General features: G+C 40.7%; 1 protein-coding gene across 1 annotated transcript in view; it reads left to right on the forward strand.

The window, feature by feature from the left end:
• The window catches only part of FGF16 (fibroblast growth factor 16), a 50979-nt gene extending 39404 nt beyond the window's left edge, over positions 1-11575 (forward strand). Inside the window, exons 3-4 of the mRNA XM_069747240.1 lie at positions 2294-2397; positions 9858-11575. Of these exons, the coding sequence (XP_069603341.1) occupies positions 2294-2397; positions 9858-10121 (368 nt within the window). The 3' untranslated portion in view covers positions 10122-11575. The remainder of the gene's footprint in view (positions 1-2293; positions 2398-9857) is intronic.
• Positions 11576-24541: the final 12966 nt, after the last annotated feature.

A 24541-nucleotide genomic window follows, 5' to 3' on the forward strand; every position in this document is an offset into this window, starting at 1 on the left:
CCGTCCTTTCCTCAACCCCCAATCTACTAAAATGCTTGTGCACGCCCTCATCATTTCCCGCCTTGACTACTGCAACATCCTTTTCTGTGGCCTCCCTGCTAACACCCTTGCACCTCTCCAGTCCATCCTTAACTCTGCTGCCCGACTAATCCATCTCTCTCCTCGCTACTCCTCCGCTTCCCCCCTCTGCAAATCTCTTCACTGGCTCCCATTCCCTCAGCGTATCCAGTTCAAATTGCTAATACTGACCTACAAAGCCATCCACAACCTGTCTCCTCCATATATCTCTGAACTAATCTCTCGATATCTTCCCTCACGTGACCTCCGGTCCTCCCAAGACCTCCTTCTCTCCTCCACACTTATTCGCTCCTCATCCAATCGCCTCCAAGACTTCTCCCGAATTTCCCCCATCCTCTGGAACTCTCTGCCCCAACACGTCCGACTATCAACCACAGTCGGATCCTTCAGACGGAACCTGAAAACTCATCTCTTCAGGAAAGCCTACAGCCTGCACTGACACCGCTGCTGCCTCATCACCAACGAAGCTACCGCCTCACCAACACCGGAGCTACCGCCTCACCAACACCGGAGCTCCTGCAACCCTCAACCTACTGTCTCCTTCCCCATAATCCTGTAGAATGTAAGCCCGCAAGGGCAGGGTCCTCGCCCCTCTGTATCAGTCCGTCATTGTTAGTTTGTTTACTGTATGTGATATTTGTAACTTGTATGTAACCCCTTCTCATGTACAGCACCATGGAATCAATGGTGCTATATAAATAAATAATAATAATAATAATAATAATAATAATAATAATAATAATAATAATAATAATAATAATAATAACAATACAAGTCACAACTGGTACAGGAAGAGAGAGGACCCTGCCCGTGAGAGCTCACAATCTACACTATTTGACTTGTGGTATTAAACGGAATCTGTCACCACATTTGACCTATCCAAAGTATTAATAAGGGCATACAGGTTATAGACTGCTGAAATCAGTCCTCCCTGTGTGCCTCATATCAGATGCCTTGTTGTGGAGAAATCATCTGTTGTTACTTTGTATAAATGACCTCTTGCAGGCTCTGAGAAGGACGCTGCCTGGAAAATAACTCTGCCTCCAGAGCTTGTTTTACATGAATGGGAGAATACCAGTGAGAGACAAGTAACCAACACAGAAAAGAAGAAATTAAATTTGTCTTCTTGCAGACACATTTTTTGCTTCTCTCTGAGCTCTGCGGTATTGTAACAATATTGTAATCCTATCTGCCTGTGATATGGAAGATGAAGCTTGGAGGAACCTGCAATTGTGTCAGGTATAATCACACACATCTCTGCAGTGAGATCAGGGGAGCAGCTATCACACTGGTAACCATTACACATCACACTGGTAATTCCCCCTTATATTTAAAGCAAGCTCTGGAGGCAGAGTTATCTTCCCGGCAGCGTCCTCCCCAGAGCCTGGAAGAGGTCATCTATATAAAGTGATAAAAGGTGATTTCTAAGGAACAGCACAGCTGATATGAGACATACAGGGAGGACTGGTTTCAGCAGTCTATAACGTGCATGCCCATAAACGTGCATGCCCATATTAATAGTTTAGATAGGTCAAATGTGGTGGCAGATTCCCTTTAAATTACCATTGATCAGATACTTGATGGAGTATCGGCAGTCATTTAATCTCCTGTTTAGACATGCAAATAACTTTTCCTATGGGCACTAGACGATCGGTTATAGATGATTCTGTGTGTGTAGGTTGCCATTGTTCTCAGCAAAACAAGTCCTATTCACATAAGAAAATGTTGCCTAGAATGACAATTTTCAGGCCAGCTGAAAAACCATTTCATCTGATGAACGAGCATTTTGCTCATTCTTTTGGTGATTGGTAGCTGATTTACTCTGTCTGATTATTGGAAACAAGCGTTCCTAGAATAGACTTGTTCGTGACAATTGGCCAGTGTAAATCCAGCTTAACTAAAAGGAGCTAAAGCATGAGACCGGAAGTCTGGTCATGGGGTGAGAGTCTGGACTTATTACAGGTACGCCTGCACCAAATATGACTCTGCCTCCAAGACAACAAAAGGCCTTATATAGTAACCGAAAGTAGTATGAGATTCCTGTCTACTGGGGGATCCCTCTGAAAGTGTATTAAAATGTACCCACTAAATAAGAATTTTTAATAAATACTAATTCAATAAAGAAAGGACATAAAAACTGAGATATAAGAAGAGACATCATATGGAGTAATAATGCAAAGGATCCCTCACACGTGTGCTCTTGTTTTCACCTTAGGAATTTTGGAGTTCATCAGCTTGGCTGTGGGTCTTGTCAGTATCCGTGGTGTGGACTCTGGACTGTACTTGGGCATGAATGAGAGAGGAGAGCTGTATGGGTCGGTAAGTTTGAAAACTTTAGAAACACTATCCTACAATATACTTACTATATAAGCAGTAAAAATAAAGGTGAAACGCTGCAGCTATAAATTAAATCTATATGAAATGTGGCACTAAATATCCATATTAGAATCATGAAGCTTTTTTTCTCGTTTTTTTTTTTTTTTTTCATGTTGACTAAACTTTTTCTAAAATGTATAAGGAACCTGAGAAGATTCACTCTCAATGAGAACGTTTTTACAACAGTCGAATTTTGGCATTTGATGATGACGTGTAAAGACGTATTGGAACAGTTCAGTTGAAAGATAGATTTTGTAATTGAAGTCCCTAGATCAGAACATAGGAACATTTCTGTCCTTGACATACAAAAAGATCATTCATCAAAACCAGTATTTTCCAAACTCCATTCCTCACCCCATATCCCCATCTCCCCCCCCCCTCCACACACACACACACACACACACACACACACACACACACACACACACACACACACACACACACACTGGTGATGTTTTCAGGATTTTAGTACTGCACAGGTGGTGGAAGCATCATCAAAGCACCCGGAATTCTCTCACCTGTGCAATACTATGAAAATATTGAAAACATGACCTGTGGTGGGCCGTGAGGACTGGAGATTGGCAAACATTGATCAAGATCGACAATTTACTTGCCAGTCTGGTGATCAGCTGTGGCTGAGCCAGACACTCTTAATCCATGAAGAGTTGCTTGCCTCTTCATAAATCTGGAGCATTTGACGAGTGACATGCGTATCTATGTACCACGCAAGAAATCTAACATTTCTGGCATAGAGAAAACCATAGCTTATCCTAAATTAGATGAGCAGTGGTGTCACAACCCTCCCCTACCAATCCCTGACCCCTCCATGACCCCATCCTACCCCAACTCTGCACAGTTTGGCAGAGCTGGGAGAAACTGTTGTTTAAAATGCCTTTTCAAAGCTTTCACGTAACTTATTGGGACTTAAACGCTTGGATGAATCAGGATGTCTCAGGATGGATTTTTTACATTATGGGAAATCTGTAGATAACATGTCGCAGTGGTTTTGGCCAAGAGTTGATGATGCCATTCATACAACCATAAGAACCATACTGTATATATTAAAATAGGAAAACTTGTAGACCCTAAATCAGTGTTTCCCAATCTCCAGTCCTAACGGACCCCACGGGTCATGTTTTCAGGATTTCCTTAGTATTGCGCAAGTAGTGGAAGTATCATCAAGGCATCAGGAATTGTCTCACCTGTGCAACACTATGGAAATCCTGAAAACATGACCCGTGGGGTCCGTGAGGACTGGAGTTTGGGAAATACTGCCCTAAATCAATGCTCCCCAACTCCTCCTTGTCCTCAAGAGCCACAACAGGTCATGTTTTCAGGATTTATTTAGTATTGCCCAAGTGATAATTGCATCACCTGCACAGGCAACAATTCCACCATCTGGGCCATTCTAAGGGAATCCTAAAAATCAAGACCCGTTGGTGGCTCTTGAGGAACGGAGTTGGGGAACACTGCCCTAAATAATTTCTGTGGTCACATTCAGAAACAAAGCAAGGCTTTTTTTTACCTTGGGAAGTGGTTCGCTTTGCTGTTCCAAACCTTTTTCTATATACCCTGATATTCAGACATACCCCATAACCCAAGAGCGTCCCTGACCCCCTTATATTTGGTTGTTTATTCCATTTGTCACCTATACAGTTTGCATTATCTTATATTGTGTTTTGGATAATTTACATGTATGTGTATGTAATTTGCTAATTATGGTAGTAAAACTACTGTAGACAAATATCCTCTTGTTGATAAGATGTTGGAAACCATAGTAAAGTTGTACTTAGCGGCAGCAAGTAGGGGTTGCAGCCTGAATAGACATGTTGCCTAGATGTTACTCATCATGACTCAGTGAAACCCAATTATTCCTGCTGATAAACTGTGCCATGCAATGATCCCAGACATCATCATTATAACTATTAAAGTCCTTTCTAGTGTGAGGCAGATGGACAAATAGGAAGTTCAGAGATTATGCACAGTAAAAAACACTATGTCCCTTGTGCTCCATTCTAGCACGGCCTCGCCCAGTTTGCACTTCATCAAGCTGTGTTGACTTGTGATAATCACATTTTTTTTAAATCTGAATAAATCTTGATCACTTACGCTGATAAAACCTCAGTAATTGGGTTACAGAGTGAAACCCCACCTCTTGTGTGCCCAAGGGCCTAAGAATGTGCATTTTTAGGTATTTGGAAATTGGATAAGGGTTGCCTTGTTGTGTAGCTGGTTAAATACATACCCTTATATTAACCCCTGCGCAGTCGTTCAGATAAAGTAACCTAATGATAAAACATGACTGGTGAAAGTGAAACTGGAGATTTTCATTGTGATGTTTAATTCCACTTTAGGTTGCTACAAACATTGATAAAATATGTTACATAAGTTGTTCCAAACAGAAACATGTTTGTTCATATTAGCATTAATTAATAGGAGTCAGTATGCCATTCTCCCTGCGAGCGAAATGTTCCTGGATTATGTAACAGCTGCAGAATTCACAGAAATGGCGCCCCTAGTGGCCAGTAGTAAAACATTCTAAAATGTTCATAATTCTAAAAGAAGTGAGGTCTATGACTATTAGTGTGTCAGTGCTCAATCCATCCTTTATGTAGCTCTAACATAACTATATTTTTAATAGTATGAACACATTTTGGATACCACATGTGTCACCTTTAAGTTTTACATTTGATCATCACTATAACAATAAATCCTACCAGTAATTCTGTGATTGTGGCAGACTTTGGATGGCTTTGTTACAGTCAGTGTATATGGGCTGCATTCTGTCATTTTTATATAGATTGATAGCTTCTAGATGTTGACAAAAAATATATATTTAAATTAACCAAGTTAGACATTTTCTGTTGACTGCCCTGGAATAATAAGTTTCAAGTAGAGTACATGACAGATCTGTCCAATGTGGATCTCCAGAGCATATGCACATGACATTGGTCCCAAGGCTATGTGTACCTCTAGAACCACTATCTCGAGAACGGTGTCCCAACTTGTAGCCTCTCTGAACTGAGAGGTAGTTGAATATAGTAAGGCAATCATTCACTGCTACCTCTGTATTAAAAAAGCATTCCCATGTACCAGGTATAATTTTTTTCATTAAATGTGCGTGTGGAGTCAGTCATTGGAGAAAGATGTCATGCTTGGATTGGTTAGTGGCAGAAGAAGAAGAGGATGGCCAAGAACCCGTTGGATCGATACTATCAAGAGCGACATGGGAATGAATAAAAGAAACAAAGTGGGATAGAACTGAGATGATGATCATTAGAACGACCAATAGTCGTACTCGACTACACGGATGACAGAGAGATTGTGTATAAGTATGTAATATAGTGTGCGTGTATTAATATACTCGTCTTCGGCTGCTCTTTCCAGTGTTCAGTGCTGTCTTTCTCCTCTTCTCAGTGATATCACCGTTCTTCATCCTCTCCGGGACACGGTGCCCTCTGCAGTGCCTGAGAATCGTGGACATGAATGTGTTATTGACTTTCGGTCAACAGACCTTTATCAAGCTTGATAAAGGTCTGTTGACCGAAACGTCGCTACAGAAGGCAGAATAAATGTGAGTTTTTATTTTTTTCACCATCCATTGTGGCGCTGTCTTTTTTTCTTTGAAGCCTTGGTACGTTGTCCGGGATGGGCTCCCTGGCTCTGGACGTGCGCCCCTGTGTCCTCGGAGACCTTTTATTTGCAAAGAAAAAAAAGGGTGCGGTTTTGACTTTTTTCTGTCTTGACTATGAATGTGTTATTGGTCCGAGTGTCATCCAACAAAACATCAGATTGCAATCGGATCAATGTTAGTCCATGGGGCAGTGAACATGTCCGATTTTTTTTTTTTTTTGTCCTTGGACAGGGATTATCGGTGAAAAAAATCGCTGCACGTCCGAGTTTGATCCGATATTCATATCACACTCAGCCATGCGAGTCCATGAGTGCGTAGGAAACATCAGATGGATGACTTCTGAGTGCAGTCCAATTTCCATGGACTGACACAATGGAGAAGATGGAGACTTTTTTTCTCCATTTTCTTCTCATCTGAGAGGATCTGATCAGAGTGTCATTTGCACAATTGGCCCGATTCTCTTTGTTGATACTGAGCTGGATAGTCACAATAGAGGTTACGTCTCTGAGAAGAGGAGCAGAACGCTGGTGGACACCGGAGAGAGCAGGGGTAGCTGAGTATATTAATACACTCACACTACCTTACACACACACATTTGATGAATAAAATATGTAATGGGGGTGCTTTTTTAGCAACGGTTGAAACAAGGGAATCTAGTTCATGTGATCTATTTTGAAACTATTCCCTTAGTTGTATAAAACAATAATTTTATACAGAATTTGATGCCATTTTCCATTAGATTTGCTATTACAGAGCTAGTCTCCTCTAGAAGCATAGGGAGGCCCTATACTGCAGTACCCCTCCAGATACCTACAGCTCCATAGTAGAGAATTACAGAAACTGGCAATGTGCCACGTGCAGGCTCTGTGCCATGTAATAGCAATATAGATCAATCAGTGATATAAATGTACTCAGCCCTGATGTATGCTATGGATGGACGTAGACAGCCTATAAATGAAATAACCCACATCCAGCAGGCTTGGAGACTTGGAGCTTCTGCTTTACAATCTGAAAGCTATGTTCTGTAATTTTATAGTTCAGCACAATAGTAATTCCCGGCCCTTAGACTTTCTACTTTACCTTCATTGAACTCAGTGTTTTGCTAAACTACTGTTCAGAAGAGATTATTTTTGGCACAAAAGGGTAATTTAATGGGGCTGTACAAGTTCACAACCTGAGCACCTTCTTTCAGCACCTCCTGCCAAATAAGTCATTATATTTCACCTTCCAGCTTATTTTTCGTGCCAGATTAATACAGAAAAAACAAAATATTACAACAAAAAAAAAATCCCCTTTTCAGACATTAGATATCCAGTCTGTATTATATGTTGCACGGCTCTTTTTTTTTCTCTGTAAGAAGAAGGTAGATTTTTCTCCTGCGAACTCTCGCTTTTCACAAACGTATATACATATGGTAGTCATTTCATGATTAAAAATGTGTTTCTACAATAGCCTGCTCTCTTCCCTCTGCGGATTTGAGCTGGCCCTGCGATGTGTCACTTGCAAGCCAGCTTCTTTTATGTCAAAGCTGTAAAATTCATGTTGAAAACATATATTGTCTGTGCCAAGGCATAAGGGAACAATCTTCAAAAAATCTATGTACAGGTGGAGATTTTCCTATTAAAATGATCAAAGACACAATTAGCAACGCTAAAAGAAAAACATTCTTGGCCCAAAGGAAAAAGTCAAAGAATCTTTTTTTTTTTCTTCCCAGAAACCCAGCTGGGTGAATGCTAGGAAAAAAAAAATTATAGATAATTAACCCCTACCATGCCAGTACCTTGTACTGGAAAGGTACACTAGCCAGTAAGGGGAAGGTAGCGAGAACCAAAGGACTCTAGGTTGTTGCTGTATATAAACGGCGGCGTTTCTGTGTCTTCAGTCCTAGGCCATCAGTCTGGCTTTTAAAGCTGCTGGAAATCCATCAAGGGTCCCTAAGGCTATGTGGCCCCAAATAGCTTGTAAAAAAAAAAAACATACGGAAAGTAGCATTTCTTCCATCTGAAGTCACGCTAAACCATTAATCACATCTGTCTTTCCCATAGATTAAGATGTATTTAAACACTCAATGACTGAGTTAATTATATATGCTATTTTATATTTGTAGCAACAAAGGCCAGTCCAGGTTCTAGTAAAAGTAAAAGCAGAGAATAGCCGGCTGCGGCTATACGAACACAACGGATTCAGTAGGAACTTTCCAATTGATGTATTTGTTGAATGCTTTTCGTAGATCTAGCTATGTATTGCAGACGGATTGTTCTAAGGCATGGTGACTTGTGTTTTACACATACTAGAATATCTTGAATTTCTCACATAGTAATTCCTTAATATATGGTTATTATTAGTATACTGGGCATTCGGGTGAGACAGACAAGTCTAGAGGCTACTTTCAAAAGGTCCTGTCTTCAGGTCGAAAGTGGCCAGTTTTTGCTCTTATCTTATTCCCACTGCTCCCATGGTAAGTCTGCTTTTTTCATTTTTACAATCCGCCAAATAGTTCCCGGGGATATGGACATTTTTATTTAAGACTAACTTTTATTGGCGGTGCTCACAGAATTCTCTGGGGGCAAGTCTTAGGGTATGTTTCCACGTGCAGGAAACGCTGCGTGTCTGACGCTGCATAGAGCCGCAGCGTCAGACACGCAGCGTTCAGATGTTACAGCATAGTGGAGGGGATTTAATGAAATCCCGTCTCCACTATGCGTGGTAACACGCACGTGGCGGCCCTGCGACTCTGGACATGCTGCGCGTCTTTTCAGATTGCAGCATGTCCGTATATCTTGCGGCGACGCTGCGTCGCCGCAAGATATAGCACAGGGCCCTATGCGATGGGTGCGATGATGCCGGATGTGTGCTGTGAACACATCCGGCATCATCGCGTCCCAGAATGGGGCAGGGCTTAGCGCAGAGCGATAACGCCGGTCATCCTGAAAGTGGACATGCAGCCTAAGCAACCCCTATGGTAAAGATCGTATAATTAACATTAAATAAAAATGCTGATATCTCTGAAACCATATGGTGGATTTTAAAAGAAGAAAAAAATAGAATACTCAGGGGAGCAGCAGCAATAAAATAAGAGCAAAAAATTGACCACTTTTGACCTGGTGATAGGTGCTCTTTAAATCATATGATTAACGATTGTCCTGTGCAGCTGCCTATGGTCTGACATTTCTTACCATGAGAGCCACATATAGCTCTGAGAGAGGGTCACGAAACAAATTCACTGCCCTCTACACTCCTCTCGCACTCCTTAGAGGAAGGATATTTTCATCAAATGGTGCCCATTTTACCCCCGTACTCATACTTGCCATACTATTGCATCCAGCTTCCATCACAACTCTGTCTGGCAGTATCATTCGATTCCCACCAGCACCCGGTATATGAGCATCCTAATCTGCTCTTCTGTCGGGGCTCCTCAAAAAAAGTCATCATCTGAAGACATGTTCTTCATAGCTGTTTGCCAGACATGGTGCTAATGTATCAAACTGGCAGACCGCCACGAGCCCCACATCATAGGCTTGCGAGCCACACATCATTGGCCTGCGAACTACATGTGGCTACATTTTTTTCGGTACATTGATAAGTATTGGACTATTATGTCTTCTATCTAATCACATTCTAGTCATTCTTAAAAAAAACTTCTGTAGCATATAACATAAAGTTACATTGTTTGACCTTTTCTATATGATTGTGTATTTTCTATCTTTACTATACCAGATGTGTTTCATTTGAACCTCACCAGTGTTTTTTTTTCCTTCTTGCTTGACAGAAAAAGCTGAACAGGGAATGCGTTTTTCGAGAGCAGTTTGAAGAAAATTGGTACAACACATACGCATCCACCTTGTATAAGCATTTGGATTCAGAGAGACCTGAGAGGCAAGAGAGACCGTATTATGTGGCCTTAAATAAAGATGGGTCTCCAAGAGATGGATATAGGACTAAACGACACCAGAAGTTCACACATTTCCTCCCAAGACCTGTGGAACCTTCGAAAATACCAGTCATGTACAGGGACCTTTTTCACTATAGGTGATGTTCCGCTACCTACTGATGCCAATGTACATACCTGGGACACTTACAGTGGCTGGAGTGCTGTTTAAAATGCTACTTGGCCTGAAGGCACAATCCTTTTAAACTGTTGTGAGAGGACCTGTTTAATAGGTTTGCTGTCTAGGAGAAAGGGTGATGGCCGTCACAATATAGACCACTTTTCCTTTTTTATATAAAAGAGATACTTACTTTTGTAAATATAGATAAGACAATAGGTACTTTGTACCATTCTCTACCACAAACGTATACCACTGGTTACCAGTCTCTGGAACCCATTATTCATAAGCATTCCTGACATTGGTTGAGTTAAAGCCTTCAGTAAATGAAAGGCCTGCAATAATGGCTCTTTATGGTCATTTTGATACTGAAGACTTTAGCCTGAGAGTAATGGTACTGTGCTTGAATGTATGAGAGCATTTATCTTTCTAAGGGGATCATATATTTGTTCCTTCTATTTTTTTTAAATGAGACAAAAACTCCTAAAAGGGGATTCTTTTTGGAATCTCGTGAAACAAGATATATTGGTGCTGTGGGCAAACAATTAAACTGCCTTGTGGCTTTTTATGAATTATGTAACCAAACATCAACTCATGTTAGAAATCCACATGTAAAAGAAATTCTAAACGACTGTGAACTATCACTGAAATCTTCCACAAGCCTTAGCATGTGACTAGAAGCTGTAGGGAGCTGATAGGGAATGACACAAATGACATGCACACGTTACAATAGACTTGTGTGTAATACTCTACAGGTTGAGAAATGGTGTTAACCACTCTAGCAGCTCACACCAGCTTCATAAAATGATCCCTCAGACACTAACATTGATCGAGGTGGAGCAAAAAGGATGATTGGAAGTCCAACCCGAGTATGCTCCATCTTCTCGTGTGCCTTATAGAACCATAAATCACTGCCCCACTAACACTTCACACACACATGGATGTGATATAGGCAACTAAGACCACTTCCTGTTAAATATGTTGTGCATTGAAACATTGGACGCATATATCAACTTCTGAGACCAACATTGATGGATGATGAACACAACCATTGCCATCCTACGGCAGAAGATCTGAAAACTAAATCAAGAGAAAATGTCATCACCAATCTGTAAAACAGTTGGTCAATGCTCTAAAGAAAATGCAAATCTGTGGAACCCCCCCCTCCCCTGAACTCACAGTGCTCCTGTTTTCAAGGAACGTTATATAGATGCAAGTATAGATACTGTGCATAAGAATGAAAAACTATTTATGAAATGTATATGATATTTATTTTATATATTTATTTATTTCAAATAATTTTATTTTTAATGAGAGATGCCTATGACCAGATTTTTCATCAGGAGGAGAAAACTAAATCCTACTGACACATAAGAAAAAAATAAGAATAATTTGGAGTCTTTAAGAGCTTATTGGCAATAAAATTGTCTTTATATTATAAGTTGTTTTGTTTTTCATGGGGTTAATTATTATTATTATTTATTATTATAGCGCCATTTATTCCATGGCGCTTTATATGTGAGGAGGGGTATACATAATAAAAACAGGTACAATAATCTTAAACAATACAAGTCACAACTGGTACAGGAGGAGAGAGGACCCTGCCTGCGGGGGCTCACAATCTACAAGGGATGGGTGAGTATACAGTAGGTGAGAATAGAGGAAATTAGGTAATTAGGAAAATTATTTTATAACTGCAGTGTACTTAAATGCACTCTCAAAAATATTGTAGTCTAGCACTTGGGGATTAAAATCTCTTGTAACTTTATTCACTTCTTCATAAAAACTTTATATTGGCAATCAAGACAGCATTTGATTAGACTTAAACAGTCAGTGTACTTTCAGAAAACTGTGTCTTATACCCCTCCAAAGTGTAGACCACTAGGTGTCCTGTCCTCCTTTGTAGCTTGCTGTCCGCTGCCTGTTGTCAAGAGTAATCCACCAAGACAGATTACTAGATGTTGGGGCAGGTCTTTATTTTTCTGCTCCAGCTCTCCTGTCCAACAATTATATGTCCATCAGTCAGGCTTTCAGCTTGAAGCAGGTCATCTTTGGACAGTCGCAAGTGGAAAACATAAACCCCCCCACTGTAGTGGGGTGCATGGCCAGTTATAGAATAGGAGATTCAGGAAATTTCTAGGACATAGTAGACTGGCATCTTCGTCAAGCAGTTTAAAAAGGTTTTCGTGAATGAGGGCAGCAAGACTATGTTTATACTTTAGTATAGCTTTAGTAAAGCTCATCACCTGGAAGAAAATGGAAAAACAAATGGGTTAACCTGCGGTGTCGTCAAAGACTGATGAAAAGACAGGTATCAAAGTATTGCAATTTGTCAACGCATTTTAAAGTATTAAAACTTCTTAAATCAGGACAAACAATGTCATCATGGAGGGAAAAGGAAAAAAACAATGCAAAATCAAAGAGGCAAAATAGAAAAATTCATTATAATTGTATTTTTCAAGTGCAAATAAATCTTTTTTTGGTAGGAGGTGATTGGGATTAGTTTTCATCAGTAGTGAAAACCCATTTTGAAAATGTCTACATAAATTCCGCCGGGTAAAGCACTTCTGTGTTGATCAGGAGTTGGACCTAAAATGTTTCACAAATGGCAATTCAAATGTTGTGACTGAGATATGTCTCCATGATATAAAATAGGAGGTTCAGTGGTGACTGCAGTCTCTGTGCTCCAGCTTGACATTTACTTTGTGAAGCTGCGATTGCACTAGAAATTTGGCAAATGTTGCACCTTTTTTTTGGGCGCAAATCAATTTAGACAAATGCAGGGTGGGCCATTTATATGGATACACCTGGGTGGGCCTTTTATAAAGTTGGATCCAAAATGGCCGACTTCAAAATGGCCGCCATGGTCACCACCCATCTTGAAAAGTTTTCTCCCTCCCATATACTAATGTGCCACAAACAGGAAGTTGATATCACCAACCATTCCTATGTTATTTAGGTGTATCCATATACATGGCCCACCCAGGTCTATCCACATAAATGGCCACACTGTACATTATTGATCTACACCAAAAAGAAGAGATGTCTGCTAGAAAAGGAAGAGTAGCTTTTGAGGGTAAAAATGCGACAAATTTATTATTGGTAAGAACTGTTTTTTAGAAACCAATTAGTGGCTTAAACATCTAAAGTAAAATGTGAAGTAAGTAAGAGAAAATATTTAACTTCATGTAAGATGCATCCAATGTAATGCTCTGCCAAGCATACGGAAAATCGGCCGATTTCGATTCGCAATGTCAATAGTGCAGCATCTTTAACACTTTAAAATGGACATGATCAAGTACAGTTTCCTATGTTAATAATGGTAATAAATCTTTAAAAATCGTATGTAATATAGATGATCCATATGTGATCCGATTTTAGTTACGCACCAGTAGACTTGTGGATAAGGTCCGGGGAAAGAGAGGATGAGGGGAAAGAGAGGGAGAGTGCTATCTAAGTGTAGTAAATGAGTAAATCTGACTTGGTGAGAAAAGTACAACTTGAATCTTGCACACCTGGTGTGGTTGTGCAAGGAGGCACAACACTAGGAAAAGTTTGCAAACAAGGGTGATCCTTCCACTGGTATGCTGCCCAATCTGTAATAACATGAAGATTTTCCTCTCCCAGAAAAAAACTCCTCCACGTGGATGAATGTGAATAAGGAAGTTTCAGGGCGCTTCCTTCAGAGGATCCTTAACGCAATTTGGAATAAGAGGGTTATATAGCCAAAGAACCAAATATCTCTGATGTTGAATCAGACAGTATTTTATTGGCTATGTGCAGCAAATAAAAAATTATAAAAGACAATAAAAACATTTAAAAATAAACACAACGTGTTTCGGCGCCTTGATCAGGTATATAGTAAAAATAATTTTGTTAGAATTGATTTATACCCCATTTTCGTTACTAATGGGTGTGGTTGTACTAACTTAGGAACCAATCGCTACTTGGTTCTTTGGCTATATAAGCCTCTAATTCCAAACTGGGTTAAGGATCCTCTGCAGGAAGTCCCTAGTAACCTCCTTATTCGCACTAGTAGACTTGAATAGGTAAGTTTCATGTGAAATACGGAAGAGAATAGTGCACGGTGCAGGTTGTTTTTCATACAGACACTCTCTTCATGTGAAAAAAATGTCATCTGAACAGCCCTATTAAAATACATTTGTTAGTGAGCTGTACATTTTTTACTAGGACAGTGCAAGTTCATATAATAGGCTCATATGAACGAGTCCCTAGCCACTGTGATAAATTTGGTGCATATTGTATCTGCCAGGTGGAAATGAAATCTAACTATTAGATAACATTAATAAAGGCGGGCCGGTGGTCAGAAGTGTTGCATGACCGCCGGAACACAGATGCCCCAACAAAGTATTGGAAGTAGTTCAAGATTGATGTAGCAGATAGAGGACATTATCTCTCCTCTATGTCTCGCATGGCATAATTTTGATCAAAGGTTCATGTTATGTGATGATAGAGAAGTGGAAAATTAAGTTTAGAACTTTTAACTCGAAAACAGGTTTTTACTTCAGAGCTTGGCCACGTCCGGAGCAAAGAACACTAGAGCGCAGAAACATAACAGTCGAATGGAACAGTAGCAAACAAAACATTTTAAATATGAGCACCCAGAAAATAACATTGGCAATTTATTGGGGTGAACTCCTCCTTTTCTTCGTATCCTCCAAGGGTGTATGGGACCATATACTCCACTGCGCCATCTACAGGCCTGCACGCTTGTGTCAGAGCTCATCACAGCTCAGCAGAATGCGGCTCCAATCATAGATCCCAGACATTCCCTCTATGATCACAGATCAATGGATCTCCCAAGTAAGGCTTTATTCACACACCAGTATTTTTTGATCAGTACTTGTATGCCAAAACCAGGGAACAGGTGTCGATCTTTCAATTATAGTTTTTCTCTGTAAGCCCCATTCCTGATTTTGGCACATAATCACTGATGCAAAATATTGATCAAATACTGACGTGTGAATGAGTCCTAACACGTGCGCCAACCAGCATCCCTGCATTTCCAACTCCCAAACACATCGGCAGGTTGTCCTCAAATAAAATTGATCACCAGAGTTTGATGAGGCCTATCTTCCCCAGCACCACATGGACAGAACCATGGTCACTCGCCAAGACTTCACCATGTCTCAACACACATACCCATTATTATCTATGGTCCTATGCACATATCCATGCTTTTCTGGCAGCATGGATGAAAATGTCCAATACAAATCTATGGGTCAGTGAAAAACACATACAACATATGGATGGCATCCACGTGCCAGCCGTGTGCCACCCGTGTTTAACATTGCAAATAGAGGAGAAGCTTTGTCTGTTATTTGTTTTTTTATCCATACCGGAAAAACACTGATGGTAAAAACGAACACACTGATGGAAACCCCTGATGGTAAAAATGGACACACTGATGGAAAACACTGATGACACCGGTTTTACACATACGTGTTTTATACGGATGTGTGAAGGAGGGATAATAGGTAAGGATATGTAGAAGGGGAGAAGATTCCACACGTATCACCACCAATATGTGTAGCTTCCTTGGAGGTAAGGTACAATATATGACTTGCACTAGAAATTTGGCAAATGTTGCACCTTCTTTTTGGCGCAAATCAATTTAGACAAATACAGGGTGGGCTATTTATATTGCTACACCTGGGTGGGCCATTTATAAAGTTGAGTCCAAAATGGCCAGCATGGTCACCACCCATCTTGAAAAGTTTTTCCCCTCCCATATGCTAATGTGCCACAAACTGGAAGTTGATATCACCAACAATTCCCTTTTTATTTAGGTGTATCCATATACGTGGCCCACCCAGGTCTATCCATATAAATGGCCCACCCTGTATACAGTGCCTTGCAAAAGTATTCGGCCCCCTGGAACTTTTCAACCTTTTCCCACATATCATGCTTCAAACAAAGATACCAAATGTAAATTTTTGTTGAAGAATCAACAACAAGTGGAACACAATTGTGAAGTTGAATGAAATTTATTGGTTCTTTTAAATTTTTGTTGAAATTCAAAAACTGAAAAGTGGGGCATGCAATATTATTCGGCCCCTTTACCTTAATACTTTGTTGTGTAACCTTTTGCTGCGATTACAGCTGCAAGTCGCTTGGGGTATGTCTCTATCAGTTTTGTACTTTGAGAGACAGAAATTCTTGCCCATTCTTCCTTGGCAAACAGCTCTATGTGCCACTGTGCCTCCTGGGTATTAGGGTCGGCAGGTTACTTGTAGTTCAGCTGTCCTGCCGATTTCTGCTGTGCCTCCTAGAGTCCGACACAACCTCAGTCTTCCGGCTACCGGAATCTGCGCTCGGTCAGGGATGTAGCCCAAATGCTGCTGTGCTCCCCTGGTGTCACTCTCCTGCGCTTTGCTCTCCTGCATGCTCACTAAACACTGTGCTTCCTTCCGTACTCTCTCAATCCTGGAGCTGCAGCAACTCAGGCTGCACAGCCCATCACACATCTCTCTGCCTCAGACTGCTCCAGTCTGCTGTCAGGCACTAACTGTCTCCTCTCTCTCTTCCTACTCACGGACTGACTTTCCCTCCAAACCAGAATGTATATATAGAGAAGTTCCCCTTAATCCGGCTTTAGAGCTCCCCCTTCTGGCCTTTGTTTTTTGTAATTTATTGTGCTCCTTACAGCTCTACACTATTTAGCCACAGTGGTTTTCTACTATTTCTAGCTTTTTGAATTCCCATGGGTTCTATTAGCATGAGATTTACAAATATTTTATGACTTTTGGTCTTTTCATGCCAGTCACGGCTAGTCCTGACAAAATGGGTGTAGCTAAGCCCACTCATCTGATCCATTAACATTTTACCGGAAATGTACTGCAGTCTCTGATTGGAGCATGCCAGTTGTCCAATGCTCTTCGTGAATTTGGGACATTTCACTCCAGCTGTCCATCATTAAGACTGGTATGCACAATACAATATACAAAAAAAGGTTGCACTCTATCGTGCCAAAGCATGTCGAATATGAAATACATGAAATATGAATAGCAAAATGGCTTTTGAACATTAGGAAAAATATTTATGAGATGCTTTGCACAAAATTTGGCCAAATAGTGTGAGCCCATCAACAATCGTCAAGGTGGCCTCATAATGTGTGCAAAACTGTAAAGCGCTGCGGAATATGTTAGCGCTATATAAAAATAAAGGTTATTATTATTATTATTAATCTGATGGGTCCCTGGTTTTTAATTACATCTAATCACATCTGGTTCCGGCCAACCCATATATGTAGGCTTTACTAAGAGAGGTGTCCACCATTCACCTATGCATACAGACATTAGCCTTCAGTAAGTGTTCACATTTGGACAGGGAAGTCAGGGACCCATCAGATTAATGAGGCAACCTTGATGATGGTTGATGAGCTCACACCATTTGGCCAAATTTTGTGCAAAAGCGTCTCATAAATATTTTTCCTAATGTTCAAAAGCCATTTTGCTATTCACATTTCATGTATTTCATATTCGACATGCTTTGGCACGATAAATTGCAACCTTTTTTTGTATATTAAATGATTCAGGCCCATAGTGCTTACCGTGTGTGCAGCATGCATTGAAGATGTGTTTGCTGACAAGCTGCTTTCTAATTGTTGCAGTGGTCTTCTTCTACATCAGTATACATCAAATGTTTCCCTGTTGTTAATGGGTGCATGGTTTCTGCAAATCCACCAGTAAGGCCGGGGTCACACTTGCAAGTGCAATTCGAGAAACTCGCGCAAGTGTCTCACGAGGCTCTCACCTCAGTACCTAGCATTGTCGCCGGCACTCGGGACCGGAACATTGAACTGCATAGAAATATATGCAGCCACATGCTGCGGTCCTGAGTGCTGGCAGCAGTGCCAGGTATTGAGGCGAGAGACTTGCAAGTGTGACCCTGGCCTAAGGCTAAGTTCCCACAATGAGATTTTGGTGAGTTTTTTTACGCTGAGTATTTTCTAAAAAATGCAAGTAACCAATTTTACTTAAAGGATGCAAATATGGTGCAGACAAATTTGCAACATCAAAAACTCACCAAAATCTCATGGTGGGAATGTAGCTTAACAGTAGTCAAGCCATTAGCAAATAATTTCTAATGATGCAGTGGAAACCTTATATGACATTTATAAAGCGGGTTTCTCATCAGTGGTGCCTGCGTGCCAATCGCTAGTGGGATTTAGAACACCTCTAGATTTGATTCCTTCTCCTCAAGAAGTGCTAGATGTAAGGTCCATTTTTGTCACTTTGATCTTCATATTGGGGCTTGTTCACTTGACCTTAGTTTTGCTCTCCGTGAAAAAAAAAAGTGTACAGCGCTCAGACCAATGTAATTCTATGGGGCAATACAGATGAGCAATTTTATTTTCACTGACCGAACCTGCGTATGAAAAAATTGCAGCTCGGTCTAGTTTCTTCTATAAATCCGATGAGCCTCACCCACTCAAGTCTATGGGGGCGTGAATAAAATTGGATTTTTCATAAGCTGGTGTGACCCTACCCTTTGAGGGCATATTGGCAGCTACCTCTGCTTTTTCTATAGCTACTTCAAAGAGTATGTTATAAGCGGGGGAACATTAAATTACAAATGTTCATTAGAGCACATGGAAGACTATTAAACGGTGTATTACAAATTTCGATGGACACCCAAAATCCTTTGTTTTTCTTATCATTGAGGGAGACGCCACCATTAAACTTCTTAATGAGCTTATCCAGGTGAGCGCATAAATGATTGTTATTTTGAAGAGCTTTCACATTGCCCCGGACAGCCCCAGGAAAGTCTTCATACAGGTATTTCTGCACTGTGAAGGAAAAGCATGAGGTACTGAAAGGGTAAATGATGAGAGGTATCTGAAAGGGGATCCCCCGAAAGGCTGTGCATGAAGGCAGCTGCATTTAATCACCCTCTGCAGCTATTAGCAGGAGCTAGTCCTGTCTTCAGAGAGCCGTGCCTGGCAAGCCGCCAGAATCCGTGTCTCCCACCAGCTGTGCCACCCTTAACCCATGGACTGCTAGGCCAGACTTAGGAATAACCTCCACCGTTAAAACCTGCTAAAGAAAAAAAATATATATATGACTCAATAATAATCTACAACGTCTGTAATGTAAGTGGGTCAGCTCCAGATTTTTGAAAGGTAATGACATGTTTATGTTTGCCATCTCGGCAAAAATCAGACGTCGGAGAATTTTAAAATATTTATTTTTATAGTGTTTTAGGGTCACCATAGTAACTACATAGTATACTACAGTGTGTTTTCTGCGCCCAACCAAACTTTTTTTGTTTTGTGCTCGTTAACTCGGGAATGCAAACCAAGGTGAATTGCGTACTCGCCCAAATACAACCGGGACACAGAAATGGGCATAGAAGACACCATAAACAAAGCTTTGATTTGACAGCTTTTTAAAAAAAAAAATGTGTGAGCTTTGTCTTATGGTCTGTGTAGAACATATTTAAACATGAACTTTTAGGCTACGTTTCCACGAGCTGCTTTTGGTGAGTTTTTGAAACAGCATTTTACAGTTCCAGCAAAATGGATGGGATTTATAGAAATCTCCTGCCTATTATGCTTCTTTTTAATGTAGCTGATAAGAAAGAAACCAGCTCACCAAACATCTAGGTGTGTTGAAGCAAGAGACCAAAACTCCAGCTTCTTAGAATGCAAAAACTTTATTTAAAAACTGAGTTAAAAAGACTCCATGTCACAAGTATACATGAGCAACGCGTTTTGAATGCACTGTGCATTCTTTGTCAGAGTTTCTTTTTTAGGCCACGTTCACACTAGCAGTATTTGGTCAGTATTTTACATCAGTATTTGTAAGCCAAAACCAGGAGTGGGTGATAAATACAGAAGTGGTGACGTGTTTCTATTATACTTTTCCTCTGATTGTTCCACTTCTGGTTTTGGCTTACAAATTCTGAGGTAAAATACTGACCAAATACTGAATGTGTGAACGTGGCCTTACTCAGTGTAAACTGACCTGCAGTGCGTGTTTCAAATCTCAATTTCTCTTGTGGGTAAAATGAGTTTCCTGTGCGGATTTTTCCCATAGACTTGTATTTGATGCAGAAAATCCATAAGTAAAAAAAACGCACAAGCGATTTTAGTGCATTTCCATGACAGAAGCAAATCAAAATGCGTGTAATCTGAATATGACTATATCAATAAAGTTTTGTCAAAGCCAAATACTGGGAACATAAAAGAGCAGCTTTATATAGAACATGACACAACAAGTGACAAAAAAGGAAAAAATCAAAAACGCAATAAAAAGGCACGCAAAAAAAGTGTTTAAAAATGCAATGAAAAAAACGCAAGTAATCTAATTTGCCTAATAAGTGCAGAACATCTGAAACATCAAAAACGCATTGTGAGAACATAGCCTTAGTGCTCTACACACGGTGAATGTTTGCAGAGAATTTTTATGCACTAATGAGCAGAGCGTTGGCAGGAAAAACACGACATAAAATACACACCTTTTTATGTTCATTTGGATGAAAAATGCTAAAAAAATATTGAATGAACTAACATGCGGCGTTGTTTCTCAAATCTGCAGTATGTGTGTGAGATTTCAGAAATGGCACTCACTTTGCTGGTACTGTAGAGTGCATTGTTTTTTTTGCCCTTTACCGCATAAAAAAAAAAGTTGTCAAGAACAGCTGTGAACAAGCACCGTAATTTTCACAGCTTTTTGGCAGAAAACTCCTCATGCAGGTGTTTTTGAGAAACAATAGCAAAGTTTTAGCTGTGTTTTTCTAGTTGTATTATTTCCGGCTTTGCAGGCAGAAGTTTCTGGAAATCAAGTAGAGCTACATAAGTCAAAAAGCCAAATGGTCATCAAGTTCAACCAAGGAATGGGAAAAGACAAACGTAAGGTGCACATACACAACCACAATGCATGATCCAGTCCGCTCAAACTAGTTAAATGGGCTGTCCAGGTTTGGGATGAAAGTATGCAGTCACGCTTTGTGAATGCAGACTTTTGAATCCTCACAGAGCAATACACACTGTCAGGATACTCTGGCATCAGTGGTGAAAGCGTGCAGTCACATGACCAAGTATGTGATTTGCATACTACCGGCCACATTCCGACTAGACGTGTGCGGCCTTGCTCAGTACTAGTGAAATGAACAAGGCCGAGCATGTATAGTCGGTATGTGGCAAACCACATACATGTGGCCACCACCTCTTGATTCTTGCACCAATGAATCCTGTCAGCGCGTGATGGCTTGCAGTTACATGCCTGCCCACTGCCTGACACTGGAGAATCCTGACAGTGTGAGGTGCACACACTGAGGAATCAGAAGTCTGCAAATTTTTATCCCAAACACGGACAACACCTTTAATCTCTCCCTCTAGATACCAATTGTTGATCCACAGAATTAAAATATTAAACTATAATATGCACTATAAACAAAGCATTTTTGATAGTGTAGTTTTTTGGTGCTTTCTGTGGGGTCACTGGTTATGGCTATTTTGCTCAAAATCTTAATAGGATTTTATAAACTCCTGAAAATAAATCATGTAAAGGATGGATGAATAAAAAAAAGCCCTAGAAAACATAGCAATAAAATATGGGAGAAATGTATTGAACTCCTAAAAGAAAAACTGTTTTTTCTCCCATACCAACAAACTGTGGACATCAAAGACTGTTTTTTCATGAGAAAGTTTTATAAATCAGCCTCAGAGGCTGAAGATATGTAAATGGTTTTGCAGCGCCCCAGAGATCTGGTTGTTGCAGTATGACACTCTGCCGCTAAGGGGAGTGATGGTATGTCTGATGGCACTGAAGGAATTCTTCTAACCAGGTATCACCAGCACACATTACACTTCACACTCCGGCCACTAGGGGGAGAAAAAGGCTTTATTTATTGGGCCACTCCTCACACTGGTAAAACTAGGGGTTGGGTAGGAAGTTAGTCAGAAGCTGACTGGGTTGGATTCAGGCAACATCCCGTGGCAGGGGGTGTTGCAGGGAGAAGACACAGGGGGGGTCCCTGTCGGGTGTGGGAACCTGGCAGGTACCTAGCGAACAGAGCAGAATGTTACGGAACCGCGCCTGCACTACCTTGCGGCGGTATCCTAAGAAAGAGACACGAAGCGAAGGGTATTGTGGAACAGTGAGAAACGAGATCAAGCACAAAGGAGAGCCAGTAGGAGTCGTGCCGTGAGACCGAGGCAACATCCTACTAAGGCGCGTAGCCGGTGGCCGGAACACCACGGAAGTAACTGACTCTATGCCTTACTTCGAACTCCGCAGGACAGTTAATTATAGGTTGGCTGTCTACCTTAAATTTCCTACGAAGACATAGGGGGCAACGCGTGGAGAGGGGCGTCTCTAGGGTCCCGGAAGAGCTCCGAGCCTTCCCGTCATACGGGTGCGTCCTAGCCATAACATATCTGGGGGACGAGAAACCAGTAACATCTGGAACAAGAGAGAGAAAGAATTAGAAAGAATGAACGAGAACAGAAGTTGCGAGGACTATTCCGAATGCTCAGCAGGGTAGCAATACAACACACAGGCGCTAGTGGTAGGCAACGATTTCCACCTGCAAAGGGAACTCTGGATGTGCCCATCGGACCGGCCGGTCTCAGACAGCCCTGTTAACCGTGCTCTGGATTGCGGATCCTGAAGTCTTCAGTAAAGAGGTAAAGAGACTGCAACCCAGTGTCCTCATTATTGTCTGCACCTCACACCATCGCCACCTACATCACTGGGAAGCCCTGGGGACATACTTCACCTGTGGGAAGGTATACCATCTAGCTGCCATTCCATCACCCCAGCGCACCCCAAGCAGCGTCGGTCATCCTGACCGAACACCACAGGTGGCGTCACGAAACCTTGACAGACTCCTATCACCTTTTATTGGATGCCCCTTAGCAGGGTCACAGACCGGGTCCAGCCACCGTGACAACCCCAGAACTGAGACAGAAAGGACCGGTACCGAGTGACCTGTGGCCCTGTGTCTGGGGGCGATCCAGTTTACTAATGGTTTACACAATCGAACAGATTTATGAAACCGTTGGAATGAAAAATTGTCTTTGCTGCCCATAGTGACTAATTGTAGAGCAGCTTTCATTTCTTCTGGTGTTCTGGAAAATGAAAGCTGCACTGTGATTGGTTGGAAACTGTCTTAAATCTGAGTGTGAAGTCATGTACTCACCTTCCAGCAAACCTTCATGTCTTGCCCTGAAAGCATGTGCAGTAAATGAGATACATTTGATCCAACGTCACCAGTGTTGAAATGACCACCAAAACCTCCTCTGTTGGCCGTAGTTCTGACATGACAGTGAAGAAACAGTGATGAGTCAAAATGTCATCTTTGTTATTAACCAGTTCAATGTTTTTTCATATATGCGGTATGTGTAAAAAAGAAAAAAATTCTCATTCTGATATTTAAGGAATTTTGGCAATTTTATTTTTGGGATCTACAGGCCCAGGGTTATCATTTGCAATTTTTAAGTAATTTTTTTACTTTTTTTTTGTCTTGCGGTATTAGTTGCCATTTTTGACCCCAAATTAATCAAATGGGCATGATTCATGAATTTGGTGCAAAGTCAAAAATGGGCTTTCTTCATATCTTTACTTTGGCACCAGAAGTAGTAAAAAAAAGCAATTGCGCCAAACTACTGGCATATTCAAAAATACACCAGATGGGGAATTAATTTAAATTGTACCAAAAATTGAAAATTTTTGAAAAGTCACAATTGATGATTTGGCCTAAAACATCTGCAATTGTTAGACGCCACCTACAAAGAAGGGAAAAAAAACTAAAAAACTAAAAAAAACAGCCGAGCACATATAAAATAGACTTTGAAAAAGGTGCAAATAATGAATTGTGTGCAAACACAAGAAGGCACAAAACCCATAGAACTAGATAAAAAAAAAAAACAGATGCAAAGGCAATGATGAATTTATGACCACAAAGTACCACTGTAATATTTTTTTACAATTTGGGCATCATTAGTGGGAAAATCAAAGCCCAACTAACTTTACCGTAATTGATACTAGAAAGCAGTTGGCTTATTCCTCGCATGTAACGCTATGAAAAACCCAATGCTATGAATAACACGTGCATTTTAATTAAAGAAGTAAAAAAAACAATGGAGTTTTATGGGAAAAAATGCCATGCCTCAGGCAAACAAAAACAATTTGAGGGGGAAAACCCCCCACCTGAAACAGACTGTAGACCCTGCATTTAGTATTGTCCTTATAACTTCCAGCCAAAATCTTGAATCTGTGTTTTTTTATGTAAAAAAAAACAAATCACGTGAGAAAAAACGCTGGAGAAAACAAATTTGGTTCTGAAAGAGTTACAGAGAAATGTAATGACTTGATAATTGAAATCATATTAAATCCAGTTTGAAGGGCTCCAGTCTGTTCTTGCAGTAGAGGAGTTA

Source organism: Ranitomeya imitator, chromosome 2 (genome assembly GCF_032444005.1).
Source record: "Ranitomeya imitator isolate aRanImi1 chromosome 2, aRanImi1.pri, whole genome shotgun sequence".
NCBI classification, from domain to species: domain Eukaryota; kingdom Metazoa; phylum Chordata; class Amphibia; order Anura; family Dendrobatidae; genus Ranitomeya; species Ranitomeya imitator.